Genomic DNA, 26,216 nt, shown 5'->3' on the forward strand with positions numbered 1-26,216 from the left:
TCCAATCCCTTCGACTTGGGAAGGGGTACCAGGCAGGGATGTCCCCTCTCGCCGCTGTTGTTCGCTCTCGCCCTTGAGCCGCTAGCGGCATGGATACGGTGGCACCCAGACGTGAAGGGGATTCGCTGGTCCCCCGACCACGAGGATCGCATTTCCCTCTATGCCGACGACATTCTGCTCTATCTTACCTCACCCCGGAAGTCCCTTATAGTTGTCTGCGACATCTTGACTTCCTTCGGGAGGAACTCGGGGCTCACCATCAACTGGGGTAAGTCATATCTGTACGCCCTGTGTGGAGACGCTCCGGTTCCCCCGCGGAATTGCCCGATCCAGATCGCCCGGGAGGGCTTTCAGTATCTTGGGATCTATATTTCAGCCGACCCCACGGTACGGTATGAGCGAAACCTGCTCCCTCCGTTGGCGCGCCTGCGGCGGGACGTGGCGGGCTGGAGGCGGCTGCCGCTTTCCCTCCTCGGTCGTGCGGCGCTCTTTAAAATGATGTCGCTTCCCCGCTTTCTCTACGCCCTGCAGAACACCCAGGAGCTGGTCCCGGCCAGTTACTTTCGGGAGGTCGAGAGTCTACAGCGTTCGCTGCTGTGGGACGGCCGCCCGCGTATAGCGATAGCAAAACTAACTCTCCCTTGGTATGACGGTGGTATCGCGCTTCCCGACATCCGGAGATACTATTGGGCCTCCCAACTGAGCGCAGTCAACCACGGAGTCTACGGTCCTGCGCTTAGCCCCGGCTTCGCTATGGACCGGTGGTTGTTGCGGGGTGGTGGCTACTATAGAGCACTTTATTCAAGGGCCCCGGCTGGATCCCTCACGGGGCCGACCGGGGTGGCGGTGCACGTGTGGAAGGCAGTCACGAACTCCCTGGGGTGGAAGGATAGACTCACACTGGCCACTCCGCTGTTTGACTCGGACATGCTGGGGAAACTCTGGAACTCTAAGGGTTTCGACAAATGGGACCTGATTGGTATCTCCAGGGTGGGGGACATGCTGGCCAAGGGGCGGATTAAGTCGTTTACAGAGCTGCAGACGGAATATGCGCTAGAGGGCACGGAATACTTCCGGTACGCGCAGGTACGTCATGCGCTGCGGTCGGTCCTCGTTGAGGGGGAGAAGGTGCCTGAATCCTCTCCGTTGGAGGACCGGATCTTGGACGGCCATGTGCCGGAGAGCACAATCTCTCTCATTTACAAGAAGCTGGTGAACGTCCGTACCGATCTCCTCCTGGGGGTGCGGGACCAGTGGACTAGAGACGGTCTTGAGCTGGACGATGAGGACTGGCAGTGCGCTGTCTCCTCCCCGAAAGAGGTTGCCATCCCCGCCAGGCTGCGGCTGGTCCAGCTTAAGATACTCCACAGAGTCTATGTCACTGGTCCCCGGTTGGTCCACATGGGTTTCTCCGAGGACGGGCTTTGTAAGAGGGGCTGCGGGATGGTGGGCACCTTTCTGCACATTATATGGGAGTGTGGTGTGATTGCGGAATTGTGGAAGCAGATTCATGTTGTGATGCAGGAGGTCACGGGTATTGTGTTGCACTCAGAGGCGCGGCGCTGTCTCTTGAACGTGTGGGGCCCTACAGACTACGACGCTGCGCAGACTCAATGGGTGACCCTTGGTAATATGGTGGCCAAGCGGGATATTGCACGATTGTGGGGATCCCCTAACCCGCCCACCCTGGATGCATGGAAGGATAACATGGACTGGTGCATGTTTCGGGAGAAAACAGTGTATTGTGCACGGGGGAGGCCCAAGAAATGGCACAAGGTGTGGGGGGGGTGGAACCAGTATAGGGGGTACATCTGCCTGCCTCCTGCCACTGACCCGCCAGAGGAGCACCTTTCCCCCTAGCCCCACTTCCGACTTGAGTTTTGCGGATGAAATCTGATAGAAAGTTAGTGCCTCTGCCTCTCCCTCCCCTCCACACTTGAGGGCTGATCTGATGGTGGATGTGGGGCCGCCTCATCGGTGGGATCTGGCGCGAACACATGATGTACATTGCCTTGCTTGTTACGTTTTTCTTTAAAAATTGAAACCTTTTTTCTCTCCTGCATTACAGCTGTAGAAGACTACATATGTTGATTGACGAGCTGCCGAACCTCCGGGTTGTCGGCTGAATAGCTGTGTATCTGAAATATCCGAATAAAGGTTTTAAAAAAAAAAAAAAAAAAAAAAAAAAAAAATGTTTTAAATGTAATGTGAATGCGGGTGGGAAAATAAAACATGAATAAAAATTAAGGAATGGGTTTGTGAACAATGCTCAAAGTGAATGAAGTGACATGTAAGCAGGGTGTGGTGATCTTCCCCCTTGCCTGACCAATTAGAATTCAAATTTTTACGATATTGAAACTTTAGTGGATGCTGTCGGTGTGGCGGGTGATGCTGATGCCGAGAGAGAAGCTGTGAGATGCTGATGAAGAAGCCGAATGCAGAACTTTCTATCCTAATTTAATTGGGGTTAGATAAGAAGATCACGGAAGAATCTCGAGGAGAAAGAGAGTGTCAGAGAGGGGTGCGGCACAATCGTCGGAATTAGAGAGTTCAACTATCCTGTCCTGAAGTCTTTGTCGCCTGAACTATCCCGGGGGACCCTTACCAGCCCTTTGGCCAGGCGGTTGGTCTTCACACCATTCTTGGTAATTATTATTTTGTGTATTTGCAGGTAATCTTTTCTCTCTGTCCTCTCCTTTTCTGAGCATAAGTCATTGCAAGTGTTCGAAGTATTGTGACTGATGATTAATAGATTAGAATTTTCTCTCCTAATGAATGAAGATGACTGTACTGTATTTTTGAAGTGGTTCACATGCTCTAACATTTAGATAAAGCTTTAAAATCTTAAAGGAGTCTGTGATTATTTTATTAGAATTTAGGTAAGTTAGATTTATGTAATTATCACCATCAATTAGTTCAACTAATGGTCCATCGACCAGAGGAAAGAACTTTTTGATCAGTGAAAGGTTAGTTAAGGATAATGAATAACTAAACCTGATATTGTGATCACAAACATTTTTTTTTAAAAACTTTAACTCTAGCGGTTTACTCAATTTTGTGCGTTTATGGGCCCATGTGAGTATATGGTAGTAGAGTATCTGATGTTGGTACGCGGCTGGATCAGTGTCATATACAGGATCAAGATGAACACAAACTTTGAAGGAATGGTTGTGACCCATGAATATAATCCAATAAAGAAGGTGTAAAGGAGCGAACAAGGTAATTTGGTCTAAAAAATAAAAGTGGAAGAAACTGGTCTTATGTCATACCTTCATAACATTAGTCTGTGTGGTGGACCTATATTTACCTCTAGTGAAAACGCCTAACTATTAGAATTGTTCTCAGGTGAGATTTGGGTAGGGTGTTTGAATTGCAAATTTACTATGAAATGTACAATTTAATTGGTACACGCAGGACAGGCCCCTCCGTTCAATCAGGGCACCTTGTCTAGTTTTACCATTAGGATTGCTGGCCTCCACATATCAGTACTCAGTCATTAGAAGTGGATAATAAAAGTGAGTTTGTCCTTGAATGCAGATCATGCTATTTCAGTAAAAAGTGAGTATACTGAAGTGGTGTCAGTCGGTGTTATGGTATTTGCTTATATTAAAGTTTGAGCTCGTCTGCTTTTAGGGGAGGATGGCTTCCCAGGTCTGTGGATTTAGGTACTTGGCTCCATCTGTGTAAGATATACACTCATTTAAAAGCCCAAACTGGGAATCAGGTTGACCTTTGTGGCAGGGAAGCCATGATATCAAGAAACTGTGGCATACATATTGAAATGGTTGCAAAAAAATTCAAATAAATTTAACAATATGTTGAAAAACTGGTCAGGTATATTTCAATGGAATTCAGTTTTGATAAAAAGTAAACAATTCTTTTATATCTTATGTGACAAACATGATGGTATGTTAACAATATTGGTAAACGGACTTCTATATGTACACTCCTGTGCCATGGAACTACATGGTCACAAAGTGATTTTTTGTGATGATTCCTTGAATGCTTAATGGACAGTACTGTGATTTCAGCCGTGATAAAGCCTATGCTCACAACCCCAAGGAGCAAAACACATGCTGGCTGAGAATCAACACTAGGTCTAACCAATGAATCCTCAGAAAGTAAACTAAATGAGGACAGCAGCCTGGATTATCCATTCATCAATACTCTTGATTTGCGACACAATAGGTCACTTATTATAAATGGTATATTAACTGAGCATATGCTTGTAATGAGAGTAAACGTATCTAAATTATCCTCTAAATATGTAGGCATTAGCCATGCATGTTTATATTTCCAGGTACCAAAGTCTACCCTACTCTTCTACAGAAGTACCAAAACAAAGGCTGTCAAAATTTCACCCTACCATATCCATCTCCTTACAAATATGTTACCCTTTATTAAATCACTCACTAGCACATACTTTACTGTTAAGTTAATGCACTAATAACTATTCTGCCTCTAGTTGTAGTATTTTTGGGGCAGGTGCTTCTCTCACATGAGCAAGGATGGTCATTTAGCTAGTCATCAATCCAGCTTTAGAGCGGGATACTGTGCTTAATCGGATCCAGCATACTAAATTATAACACCACATTTTCAAAAAAGGAGACCCTCCTCTAATAGTGGTAATTGACCTAACTATGGCAGTTTGATAGGATAGACCATAGCATACAAATAACAATCCTTAAATAGCAGGAATGAAAGAAGCGACTAAATTATTTCTCAATCCTGCCTATGAAACTGGCAATTCCTGCTAAATATTGAGGAAAATGCATCTGAAAAGCAGATTAAGCATGTGATGTTTTACACTGATCAATCGTCACCTCAAATCTATTTAACAATCACACTACCCCTTGGGATATTACGGAATGATAACAGATTGAGTATACATCAGTACACTGACAGCACTCAAATGTTTTTTACAATTATCCATCCTGAAAGACCTCACAACTCTAACTTGAATGAGCAAAAATGTTCCGCTATTCTATGGTGACTTGTAAAGCTTATGGCTACCCACAGAGGGCCTCCCAGCACTAACATAGGTAGGAGCTAAACAAGATCTTTACAGAAATGGTAAAACAGCCAAGTTTTGAGAAACTTCCCCAGATGAACACATTTTTAGAAATAGATCGAAGAGAATTCCATAATTTAGAAGCAAGAAGGAACATTCAACACTTCTGCTTTTATGAAAATTGAGAATTACTGCAGAGTAAGAAGTAGAGGATCTAAGAGGTCTTGCTGGAGCATAAGGTTGGACCAGATGGGCCCTTGTTGTTCAAAACTTATAGTGACACATAAGTTTTGAATTTAACTCTTTTTACAATCGAAAGCCAATCGGGTTTTATCAGAAAGGTAGACACAGACTGGTGTCTAGGCAGCTTCAGCAAGGGTTGAGCTGCCACATTTTTAACAATCTGCAGTCTTCTTAGTGCCGATTGAGAGAGACCCAGGTACAATACATTTCAGGGCCTGGAACAAGTAGAGTTCATATTATTGTCAACATAAGCAAACAAGATGGACTCACTACTAAATGTACTCAACCAGAATAACTTCTCTACATCTATCACAGCCAAATCACTCAGTTTCACTATAGACAAAAATATATAACTCATGTCATATATGGGTAAGACAGAAGAGGCAGCATATTAACTCAATTGCATAAAGGCAATCCAACATCTAAACTCCGAAGAGCTTCTAAAAACAGTAGGGTATGCAACATCTTAAAACTGTATTTTGGAACCGTCACCCAGGCAGGATTTCATCTACCTCATCTTGCCCCTTTCAAAGCCGTTCTCCACTTTGCTGCCTGATTAGTACCCAAAGCTAAAAAACAATCATCACAGAACACACACACAAATCCTCCAAGGCTTTCAATGCAAGCCGGAATCAAATTCTAATGATGCACCCTTGCTCAGAAGTCACTTCATAAAAATACTCTAATATCTTAACTTCTGACTATTCAAGGGAGATCTTGAAATCTGAAGAACAAAGTCTCACAGTTGCCTCCAAAACTCAATACTTGCAAAACATAGAGCATTCATGCACCTTGTAGGTATTTTGAAAATAACTTAAGGCACTTCACTTGAGCAATTCCAGAACTAAAGTCACACTACCATATGTAGAATATATGAATGACTTTCACAACAACCTTATGCGAAATCACAGACACCAAAATGTATTAATCTATTATGTTTCAACACCTCTCCATTCATTACCTTTTCCTCTGTGTATCGTAATCCACTTTGTTTTCCGATTTTGATTCAGTGTAAAGCAGCCCTGCACACCTCGGGTCAAGACTGCACTACATATATATTCAAATAAATATAAACCTTCTTCCACCTTAGATTTCCCACTCATTTACTTTCTGTTAGTGGTTTTGTCCAGTGTCCATGGGTGCAGGACCGTTACGGCTGAGTGGTAAGCATGCTTGAATTTTGTGTAGTTCACCTTCAAAATATTTTAATATAGCCATCCTCTTAGCAGGGAACTTCCACAGTCTACTCAAAAAGGATCACAAAAGATCGAAGCCAGAACATATTGGGAGCAATAAGCTACCTATGAAAAGGAGGAAGAAGAGTTAGTAATCTCTTACACTTTATATTATGCATCATCCTTGATTGACAGTAACGTAGAAGTGGGTGGAGGAGTAAAGTCCACACCATCAGCGGTGAACCTTGGTTAAAAAAAAATATGAAAAGATGCAGCGTGTGGGAGGGGCATGGGGTCAGTGGAGTATCTGTGGGCAGAAGGAGAAAGCAACACGGAGTCCAGGGGGGACATATGGGGGGCAACATGTGAGAAAGAGCAAGGAAACACATTCACTTCAACTGAACGATAAAAGGAGAAAAAAGTACAGAGGTCATTCAGTGATGGCATAGTAAAGCAGAATTGCTCCAGATGTGGGATAAACAAATAATAAATATTAAAGTCATTGAATAACAAGCATTTGCAATGCAATAGGTCTCGCATCTGTGATAGTTAAAGCTATTGACATTGTAAATTAATGCATTTTATTTATCTGTTTTGATAATTAACACATAAATAAAAGGTATTGGCATTTACAATGCCAACAGCTCAAACTCTTGTAAATGCAAGACCTATTTCACTTCAAAGAAGAGGCCGCTATTGTCCCGGGCTGCTTTGCAATTGAAAGCCCACATGGCGCGCTTATTGTTGCAGGAAAGCATGTCGTGCCTGCAGTAGGAGAAACTCATTAAAGAAAATAGTGCTTCAAGACTAAATAAGACATACCAGGTAAAAACAGAAGTAAAAGGGCCAGTCCTCATGGGAGGTTACAAATGAAGGCAAGGCGGTACAAAGGAGGGACTAACAAGCATTTTAACGAATCAGAACCAGCATCTACGAAGGAAAAAGACACAAGCCAATGACAAATATGGGCGGAGAGTGGGTGGGGCTTCAAGTCCATACTTGAATACATCATGTCTTGCAGAGCAACGCATGAGCTGCTCAGGCTCGACCTAAAAAGCAGGGATATGACGTAGACAAGACATGCATCTAATCAAGAACAGTGACTGTCTCATGACTCTCCATATGCCTATATTTTAATATATTGGAGACAACAGCCCATTGACAAAAACACACAGTACGAATGTTAAGGATCAATCTTAACAAGCTTTGGCAAAGCGAGCAGATTTTGCCTAAACAAGTTATTTGCGTTGTCTATGTTTTGCTGGGCAGCTTGGCTAAAAGTTTTTTAGTTTTTTAAAGTGCAATATAATGCAGCCAGCACTGGCCGAGGCATAGCGCTCTTTTTTATTGCTGGCTGGAGGCAACATAGAGGAAGTAGGGAGGCAAGAGGAAGTAGGGTAGCAACAGAAGAGGTGAGGCAGCAAGGAGGGTGGAGGGTAAGGGGGGGACACACTTCGAAGCAGCCAGAAGTTTCTCCGTTATAGCGCTTTTCTTTTATCATGGCAGCTGGGGTTGGGGGCCAAAAAGAACAGAGGTAGGGAAAGGTCAGGGCAACATGGACAAGGGTAGGATGGGGGCCAGGTGGGGGCAGATCAAGCCAACATGAACAACAAACGGGGGAGGGGAGAGAAAGACAACAAGGTCAAAGAGGGAGGGAGGATGGGGGCAAGTCAGAACCAACAATGAATGGAGGGAGGGAGGGATTGTTGGGAGGGCAGTGGCAAGCCAGCACAGACAATGAACAGAGGGAGAGTGGGTGTAAGCCAAGAAGGACAACAGAAGAAGGGAGGGCAGGTGAGGGGCAAGCAGATGGACAGGTGAGGAACACGGGGGGAGTACACAAATAAGTTAGGCGCACTCTGGTAGAGTGCTTAAATCCAATGGAAAAAAAGTAGTGCCTAAAATAATGAGCCGTGGGAAAAAAGGGCAAGTAATGCGTCCATGCTTTAGACGAGGAACAAACACACAAAGAGGATATAAGCCTACTGCAGCTCACCAATAAGAGTAAGCAAATGAGCAAAATTATCAGACCCATTCGTCCTAGAATAATGAGATCCGACTGAAACTTCTCACATTTTCTCAATCTTATAATTACAGAAGACTCCTTATAGAAAGGCTGCACTATAAAATCAAAAATACTACATTTATTGGCAGTTACAGAATTGTCTTTGGGCAAGGGAAATGTTTTTAGGAGTCTAATGGACTCAAAGTAATATTGTACAAAAACGTAAACTTAAAAAACAATGTGCACATTGTTTTTAAAAAAAGTCTAAAGGTTTTTGTTCATCATGTTAACTTGGACAGTAATCCACAAACCCTAATGAATAGCTGTACAGTGCCCTATCAGTTCAGAAGGAACCATCTGCTCAGAACCAATGGAGAACATAATTAGTATACACCCTTGTAAACCAACAATTGCACCAGAAATAGCTACGGAAAGGAAGTCTAAGTATGACAAAACATCTGATCAGTGACATGAGCCTTTACCACTCTAGTTCTGCATTAGGCACTATATTTCATTCGAATACAAAGGCTGAAGAAGCTTCGCCCTTGAACTCCTACACCAACCTCCACTTCGTTCACTTAGATCTTTAAGGGTCCTTAGGGAAAAGGCTTCTTCTCTGAAGAACACTTCAGGGAATCTTGTGTTTCTATTCCTTAGACGACAGCAACTTTATTTATTGGCACTGTAGCTGCAAAGCAAATAGGCTTACTACAAATGTAATACTGCCTGGCGCACATGCACTGTGCCGCTCTGCTCCAAATTTCATAATTTCTGATACAACCAGTATTTTTCCTGGCAGCCGCTCCATATGTTTTAAGTGAATTTTCACCATCCCATTGTACATGGCATGACTAATTGTTAGTGAGAGACAATTAAGATTACTGGGTACATGTCTTTTTACCTACAAATGAAGTGGGAGAAAACCCCTAATGGCTCTAGCTAGTACATTTGGGAGCAGAAGAGACAGAGCTTGTGTGTAGAGAAGTGTGCTTGTGTGGGAAAATGGTGCATGTGGGAAAAGGGTGTGTGGGTAGAGGAGTGTGTGTGTGGATAGAGGGGTGTGTGCACTTGTTTTGTATGATGATACTAGGGAATAACGCCGGTTTGTAAGATGAAAACTTCTTCCTGCCCTATGTAAATTTAGATCCCAAGTATGTGGGTTGCCATGTTAGCACAGGCTGATATAGGCTTCTCTACTATACAATCCACCCTGCTATTTTGGCATCCTAAAGAGCTCTCCAGATACACCATGCTATTCTGTAGTGAATTCTATAAGAGCCTTCTAACTAACATCACTGAAAGTGTAAGCCTTAACTGCTCATCTTCACTATTTGTCCGTGCAGGTAGAGTCAAAACTTACATAAACAGATAAGTGAACTCACAGTAGTATCTGGTTCAGAGGTTCAAATTGCAACAATTAATATTTGTTACAGAGATTGTCCAGTTCAGAGTCCCTAGACTTCAAGGTAAGGGCTTGACAGAAAGGTAACGAATCCCTGGCAGGATATAAAAAAGGATGAAAAACACAATGACACTGGGGTGGGGAATCCAAACCCTGGGAATGGCACAGAGAGGACACACTGAGGCGCACACACAGACTTGATCCAGGGCCATTTAAATCTGGGACAGGCAGACACCTGGAATAGGGAATACACAAACAGAGTATGGAAAGACTGACAGCTTTAGGGTATAAACACACATTGGATCACCATTTACATTAAAATTGAGGTGGGGATCCATATGCAGTAAGAAAGGAAGACCATTAGGACGTCAGACTGATTCTGGAACAAGGGATTTACCACTATTGAGATAGGGACACAAGTACCCTAGAATTCCACCATTTTCTAAGCAATCTGATGACAATAGAAAGTACAGTGATGCGCTAGCGAAAGGAGACCCAAACTATGGGAATTGGGAATATATGCACTTTGTCATGGCACACTCGGACACTTAAAATGGGAAATTTGGGACAGGAGTGACAGTGAGACAGGAACATATTTCCGTTATGAAACAGAACTTACTGGGATAGCAAATACAATAACAGCATAATACAGACACCAGTCACTGGACAATGAATAAAGAAACCCTAGGGGAAGGAAAATAAGGCCGACAGTGATCATGGACTACAAGCATTAGTACAAAAGGGACACTGACAGACAAAGAGACAGTGTGTGGGTCTACAGAAAGTTGAGGAACACACACCTGGGCATTGAGCAACCTTTAAATGTATATTCAAATGAAATGTTGGGGACATATATGAAAGTACATGTACACAACAGCATAGGAGACACACACACCTTGCTAAATGATACAAACACACAGGAGCAGGAATACCCGCATGAGGAGAGAGCTGTCAGACAACCGGATCAGAAACACTACCAACAACTTAGCAGGAAAAACAAAAATCACACTTGGAGAATCAAAGTTCATTTGAGTCTTTTGCATCAGTTGATGCACCATAGTGCACTAGGACTAACTGAGCAAACTTGCAGGGCTGGGCTTAAAGTCACAAGATCCCTCCGTATACTCTCTCTATGGAGCCATCAAATTGGATAACTCTCCACTGGAAGACAACAGTTTATGAGGTCAGGAGCACATTTACTCTGAAGAAACCACCACTCGTTCAAGATCACACAATTAGTGGAAACAGAAATACCGCAAAACTAAGACTAAAACGACATCAATATTGGATGCAGTGGTCAAGGGCACTGGGTTCGATGGAAGGTTGCCGGTCTAGCCACCCTCCCCCCCCGAAGCGTTCCTCCCACCAGCCGAAGCCTCTTCTTTGTCTAATTATCACCCTGCAGACCACAAACATTCTACACAAGAAATAACCCTCCCAATGGGGTGCAAGAGAAGGCTCTAATTGTGTGCCACCTGAGAACATTGTAGAGTGAGGGGTAACCCACTGAGAAGCTTTCATTTGTAATTTGGTGTGCACTGAAGACACTGGCGATCCTAGGTTTAGGACTCACTACAGCTGAATGTCATACCCAGATGCCAAGGTTAAGGATGAGGTGTTCAATTAATTAACTTTGTCTTAAGTAACTTAGTAATGTTGAAAAATAAGGTAGTGGGATGATTACACTCTTGAGCTTCGGATTTTAAAGGAAAACTGAGTAAGATTGAAGAATAGTTTGAGAGCTGCTGCTCCAGAAGATTTAGACATTCCTGAACAGTATTGACCAGGCAGCAAAAGGCCCAATGTTCTTTCAAGAGTGTCACTGGTGCAAATGTAGTTTCAAATTAGCTTCTAAGGTGGAGCAAAAACACCGGCCCAACACTGCTGAGAAAAAATAAATAGTTGTCTTAAGCCCAACAGTTTCCAGACATGCCTAAAATTTACAGTCAAAATCACCAGATGCTGCTTCTAAGAGGGCCTCTAGCTTAGAAAGAAACAATCCCTGCTCACTGCAGGATTCTAAACTGCCATATAAATATGTTCTTACCTGTCTGCCAATTTTTTAGCAAATCCAAAATCCGTGAGCTTGATGTGCCCTTCATTGTCCAATAATATATTTTCTGGCTTTAAGTCCCGGTAAACAATTTCTTTGGAGTGTAGATATTCTATCGCACATATAATCTCCACAGAGTAAAACAGTCCAGTGCTGTTATTAAAGCGTCCCATGTTGCGCAAGTAACTAAAAAGTTCTCCTCCAGGTACATATTCCATCAACATGTATAAAAAACGTTCATCATGATGGGTCCAAAACCTGTACCAAAAAAAGAGTTTAAAAAGTCATGTATAACCATCACTGCACGCACAATACTTTTAACTTTTACAGGTCAGTGATGATGTCATTTTCTTGAAAAGTTGCCTGGGTCCTTGAAATCACAGACATTAGAGGTTCGGTTTTTTTTGCCTTTTTTTCTTATATAAAGAAAAGTATCCAAAACCATTGGCAAACCCAGTAGGTTTGCGTTTTGGCTTTGACAAAGCTATTCAGGTAAAACAAAGCACAAAAGAACATTTAGACGGAATGTGGTCTGGCATCAAATTTCAGCTGCCAAGCTCTAGAATTATAAATTAAAAAAATAAATAAATACATATAAAAAATAAAATAAAATGAAAGAATGCAACAGGGAGAGACCCTGGAGCAGGCAAAGAAAAGGAGGGGAGCAAGTAAACATTACCAACTAGAGAAACAATAGGGGCGGTGGAGGAATATAAGAATTGGGTCAAAGTAGCGGGTTAAACAAAAGCAACAAAAAAAAGTTGAGGGGAACAAGTAAGGGAGGGAAAAGTTACAAAGGACTTGGGAGAGGGTCAACCGCCCCGGCGATGGGGATGCGAGGGAGGAGGCAGCTCTCAGAGAACAAGAAAACGCATGCACACGCATGGAGTGCTACAAGAAAAAGCTTGTTCTGATACGCAGCCATGAAAGGATGCAAGTCATCCAGTTAAAATGCAGTAATAAGTTATGCACCGGGGGTGGAGGAGCATACATAAGAGGAAGGAAAACCATTGAACAAGAAGCAAACAAACAAGACTGGCAAAGTCAAGTAACAGTAAATAACGAGTTGACAAACGGCACCCTCCAAGTACTGGTATTTTTTTGTTTTTTTGTTGCAGTTTTATAGAACGTAAACTTGACCCGAAGGTACTGGGACACTTTACATCAGCACCAATTACATTACACAAAGACACATTCATTTTTGGTTGGCATGGGGAGATTAATTGCTCAGAATCACAAGATGTTCAGCAGACACTCAGACCCAAACCTGGTCCCCAATTTCAAAGTCGGCAGCTCTGGCCATTACGCCACAACAAGTCTTTAACAAGAAACAGCTTAAAGGTATCAGCAGATGAGACTTGAAAAACAAGCATTGGAAATGAAATAGGTTACACATTTATTGGAGTTGGAGCTCTTGACAGTATACATAGCAATATTTCTATTACCTATGCAATAGATATGAAGCAACCGAAGCAGTGTTGGGGAGGCATGGGAGATAAAGTGAGGGCAAGCAAATGATGCGACATAAGTTTCACTCCACAAGTAAACAAAACAGTTAACGAGCAAAGACGTAAGCCAGCTAAAAACTAAGTTCGAAGTATAAATAACCTGAACAATAAGCACACATTTAAGAGGGGCAGTCATCATAAAAGGATACAAAATTCCAAGTGTATTCACTAATAAAAAGCCAGCATTTCTAAAGGACAGCAACAGGAACCAATGAAAAAGATAGGTGTTTTTTCAAGCCCATATCCTAGATACAGCATGTCTTGAAGGGACAGCGCAAGTGCTGCCTAGGCAAGACCTAAAAAAACGACTGAGCCCTGCCTTGAGCAGCACAGGTCATGTAGATTTATGGCAAAAATCAAAGTAGAACTTGCCTCAAACCATCTCTGTGCTGCCTCAAATGTCACAAAGCTGGAAACTCATTTTTTGCGGGGGTGGTGCACTTAGGTAAAAATCTGTACCAGAAGTACAACCAGTGCAGCATCCAATAGGAACGACAGATTTAGCACAGATAACGAAAGATTTAAATTTGTCAGTCAAAGAAGAACCAACCTACCAATTGACAGAGACATTTGGCGGAAGTTTCTTCTGAACGTACTTCCAGGGCGCGGAAAACCAGAGAGACAAGTATTCGATAGGTAATTGTTGCTCTGCTGGCGAGTGGTAATTTAGTGACAAGGGCAATGAACTGTTTTGTCTTTCGACCAGAATGGGAAAATGAGTGTACCTACCTCTGAGGAAGAGTAAACACTCGCTCCACTCTAGTCAAAGCAATCTTTTAAGACTAATGGACAGGAATGCAGAATGGCACGAAGAGTCATTAGGCAGGAATCCGACCTCCTTTCTGAAATGTATACAATTACGTACGTCTCTCGGCTGGCGGCCGCCAGTTCTGCGGCAAGTGTTTCGTGTTACAGTATCGGTGCAAATATGACCGACACGTGAACAGTGACCACAAACATACACATTTGTAGCACTTGCCTGCCGTTTTCTTTTTTCGGAAGCATAACTTTGTAATACCCAAACGAGCTATTTCCGTGAAAACATTACGCACATGCTCTTCAGTCTAAATTTGTTTATAACAAAATGTGAAAAAAATAAGTAGAAAATAATCTTAAAACTGCGGAAATGGAGCAACATCTTTTAACAGTGACTGGGACAGTAAACACTCCTCTCTTGTGATAACGCATATAGGGAGTGCTGGGCCATTTTGTCTTCAGCATCCAAACTTGTGTGCACTGAAACAAGAGAAAAGTGCTTTGAGTGTTTGAACGGCTGCGTCTTTCAAAGAAACCAAATGCCCGTGACCACCATCTGTCTATCACACCCTTCAGTTTTCCATAGGAATAGTTGCATGACATAAGTTTAATAGCCACCGCGGATCCTCTGAACGTAGGTGAATTTTGCAAACTGGAAGGGTCAGAAAACTACACACAGAAGGTTACGAAGGACAAAATGTTTTCACTACTCATACCTGCTCTGCTAACGAACACCACAATTACTTCGCAGCAGACATAGGCGACCTCGGATGGGCTCAGTCCAGGGTGCGGGCAGTTAACTACTTTTGTGAGGTTAACTACTCACTACTGGTGGAGAAGTATAGCTCAATGGTTAGAGCAGCAGACCCTGATGCAGAGGTCTGGCCCGGACCAGGGTTCAATTCCCGCCTCGGCAGGTCTTGTGCTCAATTTCCCCGGACCCGATAATTCTCGCCTCGGTGCCTATTCTAATCTTGGGTCTCACTCTGCAACTCTGGGCAATAGCTTGCTTAATCTCCACAACGGCCCCAAAAGCGCTAGGATGCCTGGCTTTCACCTTGGGGGTGCCCAGGAGTGGGCACTTCACAGGGAAAGGCCAGGAAGGGTTCCACAGCGGTATGTGCACAGCGCCTGAGAGACCCTTTCGGGGGTGTGCGGAGCGCTATATAAATGCACTACATTTACATTAACATTTACTACTCGGTGTGCATTGAGTTGCACGGTACTCACCGCAGTAAGAACCAGCAATACCGAATGTCCAGTTATTGGTATTATTGGCAGTGACAAAGTAGTATACCTGTTGGGGTTCCCCCCTTGACCCACTGCATAATTCCTTCTAAAGCCTGCTATTAAAAGTGAGAGCCCATTCAAAGGCAGCCATTTTAGCTAGCTGCGCCTGCATCAAGGCCCGCCACGTGCATGACGAAAGTGCACCCGCAGCGGCAGCAACATTCCTAACCTCTCTTGGTACTTGCTGGTGTTGGTTATGCGGAGGGGTACCTCAGTCCGAGGCACCAGCAGTTGCCGGAACAGCGTTATCTCTAATGCGATAAGGAGGCAGTAAAGCGGTAATTTTTCAAGAGTTGACTGCATGCACTTAGACTCCGCTCAAGATATTAAGTGAGAAAATCAATAACGACATTAGACTAGAGCGCCAACCAAGTGCACTGTAAGACACCAAAGTCTGTCTGCCACATAAGTAATTTCAGCAGAGGTGCCAACATCAGACCACCAATACCCTCCTGGGCTGCAAACTGGTCCCAGTCTCTGACCACTAATCCAGCTTCTCATGTTTAATACTAATATCCCATGACCTGCTTGACAAAGACATTTTGAACCATGTAAGTGGATGGTTAAAGACGACCACAAAGGGTTAAACATCATGTTTCATAGGCTGTGGTCCACCATTTAAAGGTGGGGAATGGTCACAGGGACTAACTACCTTAGTGAGCCTTTCTCTGCAGTTTTCAGCAAGGTATGCCATCAAGTTTACTAGTGCAGTCTGGGGTGGAAACCAGAGAGATTAGCTACTCATTTAAAAAAAGAAATTTGGGGTGAAACATGTGCGCGCATTTGGACTGCGATGTCCACTCGGCAGCTTATATTTTCTAAGGCTTTTGGTGAAATATGGCCGTGGGGTAATACACAGTTTATGTGTTTGAGCAACAGCTACAGAGGTGTAATGGGGAATAAATATTCTGAACTGCAATGAAGAGCTTGCAAATGCTGTTCAATGCTTGGAGAAGTTTAAAGAGAGTTATTTCTGTGTTTGGTGCTTTAATTATTGTTATTTGGTTCCTGCCTGAGTGTTTGATATGGAATTGGGTTAGGGATAAGTGGAAGGCAAAGGGATATGCGGGGATTTGTGCCAGCTTAATTTTATGGTTCTTACTTCATAATAGTTTGTTGATTATTTTTGGGAAACATGAGCTGTTGAAGTAGAGGCAGCCTTCAGTAACATTTTGGAAATAGACATAGCACCTTATTCCATGCAGAGGCGACCTCAACACCAATGTAGTGTGTGCTGGACGACACAAGCCAAATCTCACTCCATGCCATACAGCCTGGAAAATCCGTGACCCCCCCAGTTCATAAGAATCAAAAAAGATAGATATGGAAAACGTACACAACCTGCATACAGAATCTCCTTTAAAATGCTAAACGGCTTTACTGGTGGCAACACCCCGTCGCAAGACTAATGTCAGACCTGTTTAAGGAGCTTCAACATTTGTAAAAGGAAAAGACAGGCAATTTTGTCCACGTTGCAATTAAGAGGAGAAAGGAATCCTTAACCCCTGTCCTGTGCCTTAACAAGAAGAGTTTTAGCAACAAACAAAACAGAACAAAACAAAGGACGACAGTTCAGGTCACAGCAGGACCTGTAATTATAAAATGTTAAGCCATTGTTATGGTGCATGTAATTATATGTTCAGGTCATGTAACAGAGCTATAGACTTTGTTAGTAACAAATGTCAGTCAGGATGAGCAAACGATGCTGGTCTAGGAGGAGTCAGGCCATCGGGCAAAAGAAAAGTTGTTAATATGGTGTGGCGCTACAAGCTTATTCACAGCTCCGAGATCTGTTTGAGACTGGGATCAAAAGGAAGGACGCAGCCGATAAGGTCTCGGGGGATTAGATACAGTGCAAAACTGTGGAATGGAGAGAAATCCTAAAGAAAGAGACAAAACTGTAAACATTTCATAATACACACAAAGTCAGAGAATGACGATTCTCCAATTATTATGCAGAGAGAATCTTGATTTCATTAAAGACATTCGGAGGCTAGCATTATGCAAATACTTTTATTTGCTGCCCAACATGCAGCCCTTTAAAGAATGTTATTACATCATAAACAAAGGAACATTAACAACATAACAAGTAGGTAGTCCCGGTAACGCTCATCCTCTTGGACTGCAATGACACAGCGACGTGAACTTGAGACTCCAGAAAAAACGGTTAGTCCTTGGTATCTGAGAGAAAAACAAACAAAATTGAGTAGTAACAAGGGAATAAATCCCTAAAAGTTTGATCTATTCCCTCTATAGGGATGAGAGTCTCTTCCTTCTTGCGGGTAAAACTGGGACTTGAAATAGCCACGGCTGACAGATTGTCCCCTTCTGTCAGCCCTGCCGAAAAGTGGTCTTCCACCGAAGACTCTGCGCATGTTGGATTGCGCTTTACTGAATGCATTAAAGGTTGAGACATATTTACCCAGAGATTTAACAAAGTTGTCACCAAACAACAAGCTTTTAGCATCACACATGTCCTCTTTCGCTGAAAGATCAGCCAGTTTTGGGTTCATCCTGAGAAGGACAGCCTTTCTCCTTTCTGTGATTAAATTCGCATTAGCATTTCCAATGAAACCAATTGAGCGTTGAGCCCAACCCCTCAGAGATTCAATGTCAATGGGAGAGCCATCAGATCGAGCTTGTTCAGTCATATCAAGTATTCTTGAAAGTGGGCCTAAAACGTCCAAAAGTTTATCTTGGCATTGTTTTAGGCATCTTTCAATACCTTTCCTTGGATCTCTGCCAGACTTAAACAGGAAGGTGATTAGCTCAGGGTCAAGGTTGGGTGTATTGCAGATTTTGTCCTCAGAAGAGGGACGAGGGCATTCATTACGCAATAAGTTGCGCGTATCTCTATCCAACGGTTTTCTTACCCATTTAGATAAATATTTACCCACGTGAGGCATAGGCCACCACTCTTTGCTGCGAGGGTGTCTAATGGCAGTGGGGTTGAACATATCTTGACCAAAAGAATCTTTAACAGTGAGTGAGGAAGTTGAAGGTAGATCCAGATCTTCGTCAAGATCCTCAGGGGTATCTTGTGGGTCAAATATGAATTCATCTTCCTCAAGGTCAGAGTCATTCGTAAAGTCATTGATGTTATACAAAACACCATTATCTATAATGCCGCTAAGGGCACCTCTTCTCCTAGTCCCAGGTAACTGAGATCTCTCTATTGTGCTGCTATGAGCACCAACATCTATTGTAGCGCGGGGGCTACCAAATCCAAAAGCATGGCTTGATGCCTCATTCATGTTTTTCCTTTTCATAAGTACTTTACCCCTAATCTTGGGTGCAACACCAGAGGGTGAATCCCCATCTGAAAGAGAAAAATACGTCTCTTGCGGAGGTGAAATTCTTTTATACAAGTTACCAAGACAGAAGCTGGTAGCCCTGGCCACAGAAGGTACTATAGGCAAGCCAGCAACCACAACACGGTGTGCCAACATTCAAGTACAATAAGGTGGTGGTCTACCCAAACATTAGTGAGCCATTAAGGGCAATCCAGCACAGAAAATCACCAACAGCAACTTGCTGGGGTAGCAGGGATGAAAACGTCATCTACAGCGCTTGGCCAAGCTCGGTGGGCTAGAGTTTCATTTTCAGATGAGACGAGGTGGTGGGCATCGTATTATCGTCCCAGTTAGGAATTAAAAACATAAAAATACTACTATCTTGGAAAGATCGGTTGATCATTCCTGTGACCAGACTAACTACATTTTAATAGCCATTGCTAAATCGAGTGAGCATGGTCCTCACTAAGGTAATCTTAAAGAATTAACCAATTCGGCAACAGAAATGAAGATAGGGTGGATTCAACCATAATGGCATGGGATGGAGTACTTAAGCAAGGCAAAGCAAGCACTAAGGAACCGTAGACCACATTTCACACTGCACGCATGGCTTGATAAGTTCAATAATGGTAAGGTAACATGGAACATTTCTAAATTGTTCCTTAGGTTATCACAAAAAAACATGGGTTAAGCTTAAATTTGGCCAAATTCATTCTAATGGTTAAAAAAATCATACCGAACAACCACACCACATATTGGCCTTAAAGGGGAATGTTACTTACCCTGTAACCCAGTGTTTGTACCATGCAGTTGTGTAGATTCACATGCTCTGCATTCTCCTGCCATCTAGTTTTGTGTGCAGATGCTTGCAAGTTGGTTTTCTTCAAAGTTGTTTTCTAATCACAAGGTCTGTTGTGACTCCATCCTTAGCCCACAATGCAACAGGAAAAAGACTAGATCAGTTTGTTTTCATCTCAGCATGTGAGTAGTGTAAGTTGACTGTAATGTCATATACAGTAGTAAGTACAGTGCATTGTGGTACATACCCAAAATGCAGGCATCTGATCAGTCCCATCAACCAGGGAGGATACATACGAGTCTAGGGCACGCCACTCTACAGATGGTGGCAGGGTATCTAACATTTTCAATCCACAGCACAAATGGTTGTAGAGACACATGATCTGCAGACTGCAAAGCAGTTCCTTCCATAAGCAGTGGCTAGGGAGCAGATCCTGCAAATGTTTGAAACAATGTTCTCAGCACTGCCTGGTCAAATAAAGCATGCTGGTGGGCTCGACTGTCCACATAGCAATGTTTAGTGAACAAGTGAGGTGTTAACAAGGTAGCAGCCTTACAAATCTCTGCTAAAGGAATGCTACCCAGAAAAGTCAAAGTGGCTACCTGTTTTCATTGTGGAATGTGGCCTGGGGGTACATGTAGTGTATGCTTGGACTTAGCATAGCATGTTTAAGTGATTTAACAATTGAGCTAGAAATGCCTGCCTTGGAAATGAGCTACCAACGTCAGGCTTTCCAAAAGTCACAAACAGGGTCCTTGTCTTACTAGTGTATTTGGCCCGATCATTGTAATGCAGAAGAGCCTTCTTTATATCAACAGTGTGTAATGCCCATTCTGTCAGGGAGTTTGGGTGCCAAATGAGGTTGGGCAAATCAACAGTTTGATGTGAAAAGGGAAGGGAAGTTTAGGTTAGTCCATTAGACTACCATTATCTCTATGAACCTGAAAGAACGGGTCCTCCTTAGTCAAAGCTTGCAGCTCACTGATTTCACTTGCAGATGTACAGACATTTAAAAAAGCTACCTTCTATCACCAGAATTGCATGCTGGAGAAGTGTAGTGGTTCAAAAGCCATACACCTAAATCTTGTGAGAAATGAATTAAGGTTCAGAGCGGACAATGGAGGCAACCATAATGGGATGACCCATTTAAGGCCTTCCACGAAGGTCTTGATAACAGGAATCTTAAAGCGGGATACATACCCCTGAATTTGCAAATAGGCTGCTACTGCAGCTGCATGTAAACGGATAGAAGTGTATGCCAATCGCGGTTGTTGCAAATGCAGCAAGTAACATATGATGTACTGCACAGACTTAGGGGATCTATATTAAATTAAATAATTTAATTACCGGGACTTAATTTGATACAGAAACATAATAAAAATAGCTCAATAAATAAGAGGCAGAATCCGTGGTATTAGAGGTTCGGAATGGGCTTTATTCCAATGGACGATTCGAATCGGTGACTCCAAGTTCCATCACCACGGAGGTTCAGGAAGTGAAGCACACTTTATTGATAAGTAATTACTTTTATACAATAGGCATTACAGTGAAGCAAATGCAGGAGGCGTAACAATTGATAGTGTAGATAAAACATACATACGTAGCAAAAGTAGGTGTAACTGGGTGTAACTAAAGAACGTCATTAAGTGTGATGTCATAATAGGGTGGTTCCATGAAAGAATTTCGCAACGTTAGCAGAATTACTTGGCAGAAATGCGCGCGCAGCAGCATGACGTGTGATTGACGTGCAACTAGGGGGTGAAGGGGACTTGACATTTAGCTCTACATGTGGCGACAGATGTCTGGAGGGTCAAGTCAACCTAATCCCAAATCATATCTAACATCCTATGTTTAAAGAACTATGTTATCCAAAAGAGAGGTCTCTTAGAGTAGAATCTTATTCTATACTGCCTATACTGACTGTTAGTGCGTGTACAAGCGTCTAAGTGTCTACACTAGATGCGAGGGCAGAAGTCTTCCATAATAATAAGGCTATGAATTACTTGCATAAAGACAGAGAAGCCGGGCCTTTGCTCGGTAGCTGGAAGAATGTTTACTTAAACTACTAGACAGGAATGCATTGGGCAGGGAGCGGAGCAGATAATTTCGAAGGTGAAATACAGTTTCTTGGCAGGCAACAGGCTGATGTCAGGCATCGTGAGCCGCGCAGGGAATGAGACAAGGTTCATGGTCACAGATGCAGGCTCAGACTGGAGCTTCAGAGGCAGAAAGCAAGAAAAGCTTGATGACAGAATCAGGGCCTACTTGCCTGGACTGTAAAATGGCATAAGTGAACCATATAAAGCCGGTGGCCTTTCATACTTGGGAATGGAATATCCAGCCTATTCATGGCGGATCTGAAAGAGGACATGTTGACGGTGGACGCACATGAGTTTGCGTCTTCATAACTGGAACTGGAGGGAACATACATGTACTTGTGATTCATACATGAAACCGTTGGGGTCCAAGATAGGGGACATAACTGATCAGAAAAATCCATATTTCCACATTCCCTCCTTGTCCCCTACTTGCCCGTCAAGAGATATCAATCTTCATCAATCCATTGATCTGTTCATATAGCATCATTTGTTCTTCTTTTTTCTTCTGGGACGAATGAAATCTTGGTGGTGGAATACACGATGTGGCACACAGACCACAAATCGCTGGTCCACATTGTAGGCATAGACAGCAACTGAATAGTATGAGAAAGCCAATACCTAGGAAGGATAGGACCTTCCATCCAAAGGTAGATAATACACTCCAAAACCAACCGGACCAAGTCCAGGTGCCTGGATTCTGGTGTATCTGGCTTACAATCTTATGAAGGCGAGTTATGGCTTTATATACAGATGGCGAATTTTCTGGTATGAAAATGCAACAACTTGATCCGATGACCCTACAAGCTCCGCCCCTATCGGCCAGGATGACGTCAAGGACAAGACGATTTTGAAGCACAACAATCCGCATAGCAGACTGTTCTTCTGTTAAATTGCCTAAGGCGGAAATAGTTTCGTTCACTACTGCTTCAAGGGTTCTAGTTAATCTACGTATCAACTTACTATTAGTAACGGTACCTATATAGGGAAAGAGACCTTTATTGAAATCTGTGTATTTTTCCCATGCTGTTTCAGTGTAATCGACTATTGGGAGATCTCTCCTTTCTCTATTGTGTACTAAATGAGTATTTCTGTGATAATCGGGAGGAGCTAGGAAAACAGGTGGCAAAAGGAATCCAATGTAGCAGGTACCATCCCAATCTAGAGGCAAACGTACATATGCCGTCTGACCACATATAAAATAGGAATGGCGGGAAGCTCTAAATGTCGACTTGCCTTGATCACTGAATTCTATTACAGTAGTGCATCTACTATGGCCCATATGTATGGAACCATTCTTTCTTACACATAATTCACCTTTTACTGGAAATACTGACATGGCGGGCAAAATTGGAGTAGCTTCGGATTCGATATTTAGGATCATAAGATTAGGCGTAAAATTACCTAATCCATAAACTTCATTTTCTAGATCAGTTCCTGTTCTCTTGGGAAGTCCCTCCTTGTTAGGGTAGCAGACTTTAAGTAAAACTAAGTTTAAATTTCCCCATACCCAGTTGTCTTGATAAACTGCAGAATTTGAATCTAGGGAATTAATTAAACTAAACCATGCTCCACAGGAGCCGTTGTGTGTGAATGGGTATGGAAAAAGAGGTAGAATTCCTTTATAATTCTGATAGGGAGGGAGTCGGCCACATATCCAACAATTTGTAGCATTGCTAACCTGATGGGAATGATGTAACATACTAATAAACGTATTATTGCGCAGCGCAAATCTATAAGACAACTCATGCGAAGGTAATTCACTAAAAGAATGTTCAGCAGTAACATTATAAACATGTCTAGAAATAGGATAATATATGTGCAACAATATACTTGCAGTAATTATTAAAAGACTTAAGAAAAACAAAATTAATAACGTCACTGTGCAATGACTACGCAGTGATTTACAGTATGCATGTCGTTTCAACATTTTTCGGGTTTTTTCTCTATTCAGGTCTAAGGGATACATGTCAGAGACAAATTCAACCGCTTCACCTTGGAGAGGACTTAAACAATCAAATTGCCTGACTGGTTAGACCTGAGTTTTAGTTTATATTGTTCGTGATTACTCATTTCAACCAAAGGAAGCTTTGAGTCAATGGGTGAAGACACACGAGGTGTGGTATTTACATCCGATGGTAGTCCATGAAATTTCTTGATATGACTTGAATGTACCCAGCCTTTCCTGCCTTCGATCTTCACGGCTGTCCTTGTGGTAAGCAGTACGAGCTGAGGCGACCTCCACCTAGGATCCAGCTGAGACTTCCGATCAAAGTTCCTCACTAAGACCAGGTCCCCCGGAACTACGTCATGGGGTTTCACCTCAGTGTTGTCAGGAAAAGCTGCAGCTACCTGTGAACGACAAGATTGTAGTGCAGACATCAAGGAAGCCAAGTAATCTGTCAGCATATTACAGTCAATATCAGTTATTTTACGTGGTATAGGCGTCCCCCACATATTTGGTGGTCTACCGAAGATCACCTCATAAGGGGATAGCCCTGTTCGAGAGTGTGCTACCATTCTCATGTAAAAGAGTGCAACTGGTAACGCTACTACCCAGTCGACACCTTTCTCTCTGCATATTTTGGACAATCTAATTTTCAGGGTCTGATTATGTCTTTCCACGAGACCTGCTGCCTCGGGGTGTCGGACACAGTGAAACTTCCACTGATAACCTAACAAAAGTGAAACGTGTTTCATTAGTTCGGATGAGAACGGCTGGCCGTTATCTGAGTAGACAACACGTGGTAAACCGTATCGTGGGAAGAATTCTCGAACTAACTGTTTGGCAGTATTCGGGGCAGTGTAATCTGAAACCGGGTATGCCTCTGTCCAACGGGAAAGAGCACAGACAACTACGAGAACATATTTGAATCCTCGACATCGTTCCATCTGGATATAATCCATCTGGAGGACTTCAAAAGGGTGATCAGGAGGCTGAAATCCACCCTGTTCTACGGGAATGCTTTTTCCTGGGTTGAACTGACAACAGATCATACAGGTACGAACTTTTTGTTTGGCTGCTGCTCGTAAATGTTTGTTGAACCAAATGTGTTGAATGCTGTCTAGCATAGCTTTTTCTCCTAGATGCGCTGGACTATGTACAGTGTTAATAATGACTTGGACCATTGAATCAGGAAGGAACCACACAGATTTTTCCTTCGTCATCCATCCTTGATCCGTTTGGATCCCTCCTAATTCAGTCCATTTCTTTATTTCGTCTGGAGTAGCATGTGTCTGTATGTCAATTACATCAAGAGTGGGATCCTTAACCGTCATACAATGTGTTGGCGTCGGGACTTTTGTCTTTGTCATGTCGGATGTTTGAGTTTGAGCAGTCTGTTTAGCTGTTCTGTCAGCTAGATCATTGCCTTGAGAAATGATATCAGTAACTTTCGTATGAGCTTTACATTTCATAATTGATATTGCAGTGGGTAGATGTATTGCATCTAATAAGGCATGAATGAGGGGTCCGTGCTGAATGTGGGCACCGTGAGAAGTTAAATAACCTCTCTCTCGCTACAGCACGCCGAAGTCATGTACAACTCCGAATGCATAACGTGAATCAGTGTATATGTTGACTCTTTTATTTGTGGCTTGAATACAGGCTTGTGTCAGAGCGACGAGCTCTGCTGCTTGAGCAGACAAGGTATTTATGCAATTTGTTTCAATGATTTCAGTGTCTGTTGTGACTGCGTAAGCGGCCACTAACTCTCCTGTACTTGTTCTCATACATGAACCATCTACATACAACGTTAGGTCTGGGTCTGACAATGGGACATCTGTCAAGTCTTGTCTGGGTTTCGTTGTGATTGTAATAACATCAATACAATCATGAGCTAGTGGGTCTGTTCCGATTACGGGTAAAAGTGTGGCAGGATTCAATGTGTTACAACGTCTGATTTCTATATGTGGCTGAAACAATGTTAATTCATACCCTGTAAGTCGCGCTATAGTCAAATGTTGTGTTTGCGTTCGATTCACAAGAACCTCTACTGCATGTGGTACTTGAACTGTCAATGGATGTCCTAACACTATGGCATCGCTTTGTCTGATTGCTAAAGCTGTTGCTGCCACTGATTTCAGGCATGCAGGCAAAGCCTGAGCTACGGGATCTAATGTACTAGAAAAATAAGCACATGGTTTGTGGGATCCTGCCTGTTCCTGTGTGAGTACTGACAAGGCAGTACCTTCGCGTTCTGTAACAAAGAGTGTAAACTGTTTATTGTAACATGGTGTTGCTAAAACCGGTGCTTGGCATAAGGCTTTCTTTAGGCTTTCAAAAGCTTGTGCATGTTCCTGAGTCCAAGGGAGAACAGTCGATGTGGCTGCCTCCTGTGTTGTCAATTGAATGAGTGGTTTTGCTAGAAATGCATACTGAGGGATCCACTGCCTACAATATGAAGTGAGGCCTATAAAAGCCCGCACCTCCTTTTGTGTCTTGGGTATTGGCATGTTAGCTATTAACTGAATGCGGTCGGGTGTAAGCTGCCTTCCCTCCTTGGACAGCGAGTGTCCAAGATAAACAACTCGCTGGACACAGAATTGCAGCTTAGAAGGGGACACCTTGTGCCCTTTTTCGGCT

The 26,216-nt window shown here is 43.0% G+C and overlaps 1 protein-coding gene across 1 annotated transcript in view; it reads right to left on the reverse strand.

The window, feature by feature from the left end:
- The window catches only part of PRKX (protein kinase cAMP-dependent X-linked catalytic subunit), a 395,625-nt gene that overhangs the window by 149,722 nt on the left and 219,687 nt on the right, over positions 1-26,216 (reverse strand). Inside the window, exon 3 of the mRNA XM_085622583.1 lies at positions 11,884-12,147. Coding sequence (XP_085478709.1) covers positions 11,884-12,147 — 264 coding nt within the window. The remainder of the gene's footprint in view (positions 1-11,883; positions 12,148-26,216) is intronic.

This window comes from Triturus cristatus, chromosome 8 (genome assembly GCF_964204655.1).
Source record: "Triturus cristatus chromosome 8, aTriCri1.1, whole genome shotgun sequence".
Classification (NCBI taxonomy): domain Eukaryota; kingdom Metazoa; phylum Chordata; class Amphibia; order Caudata; family Salamandridae; genus Triturus; species Triturus cristatus.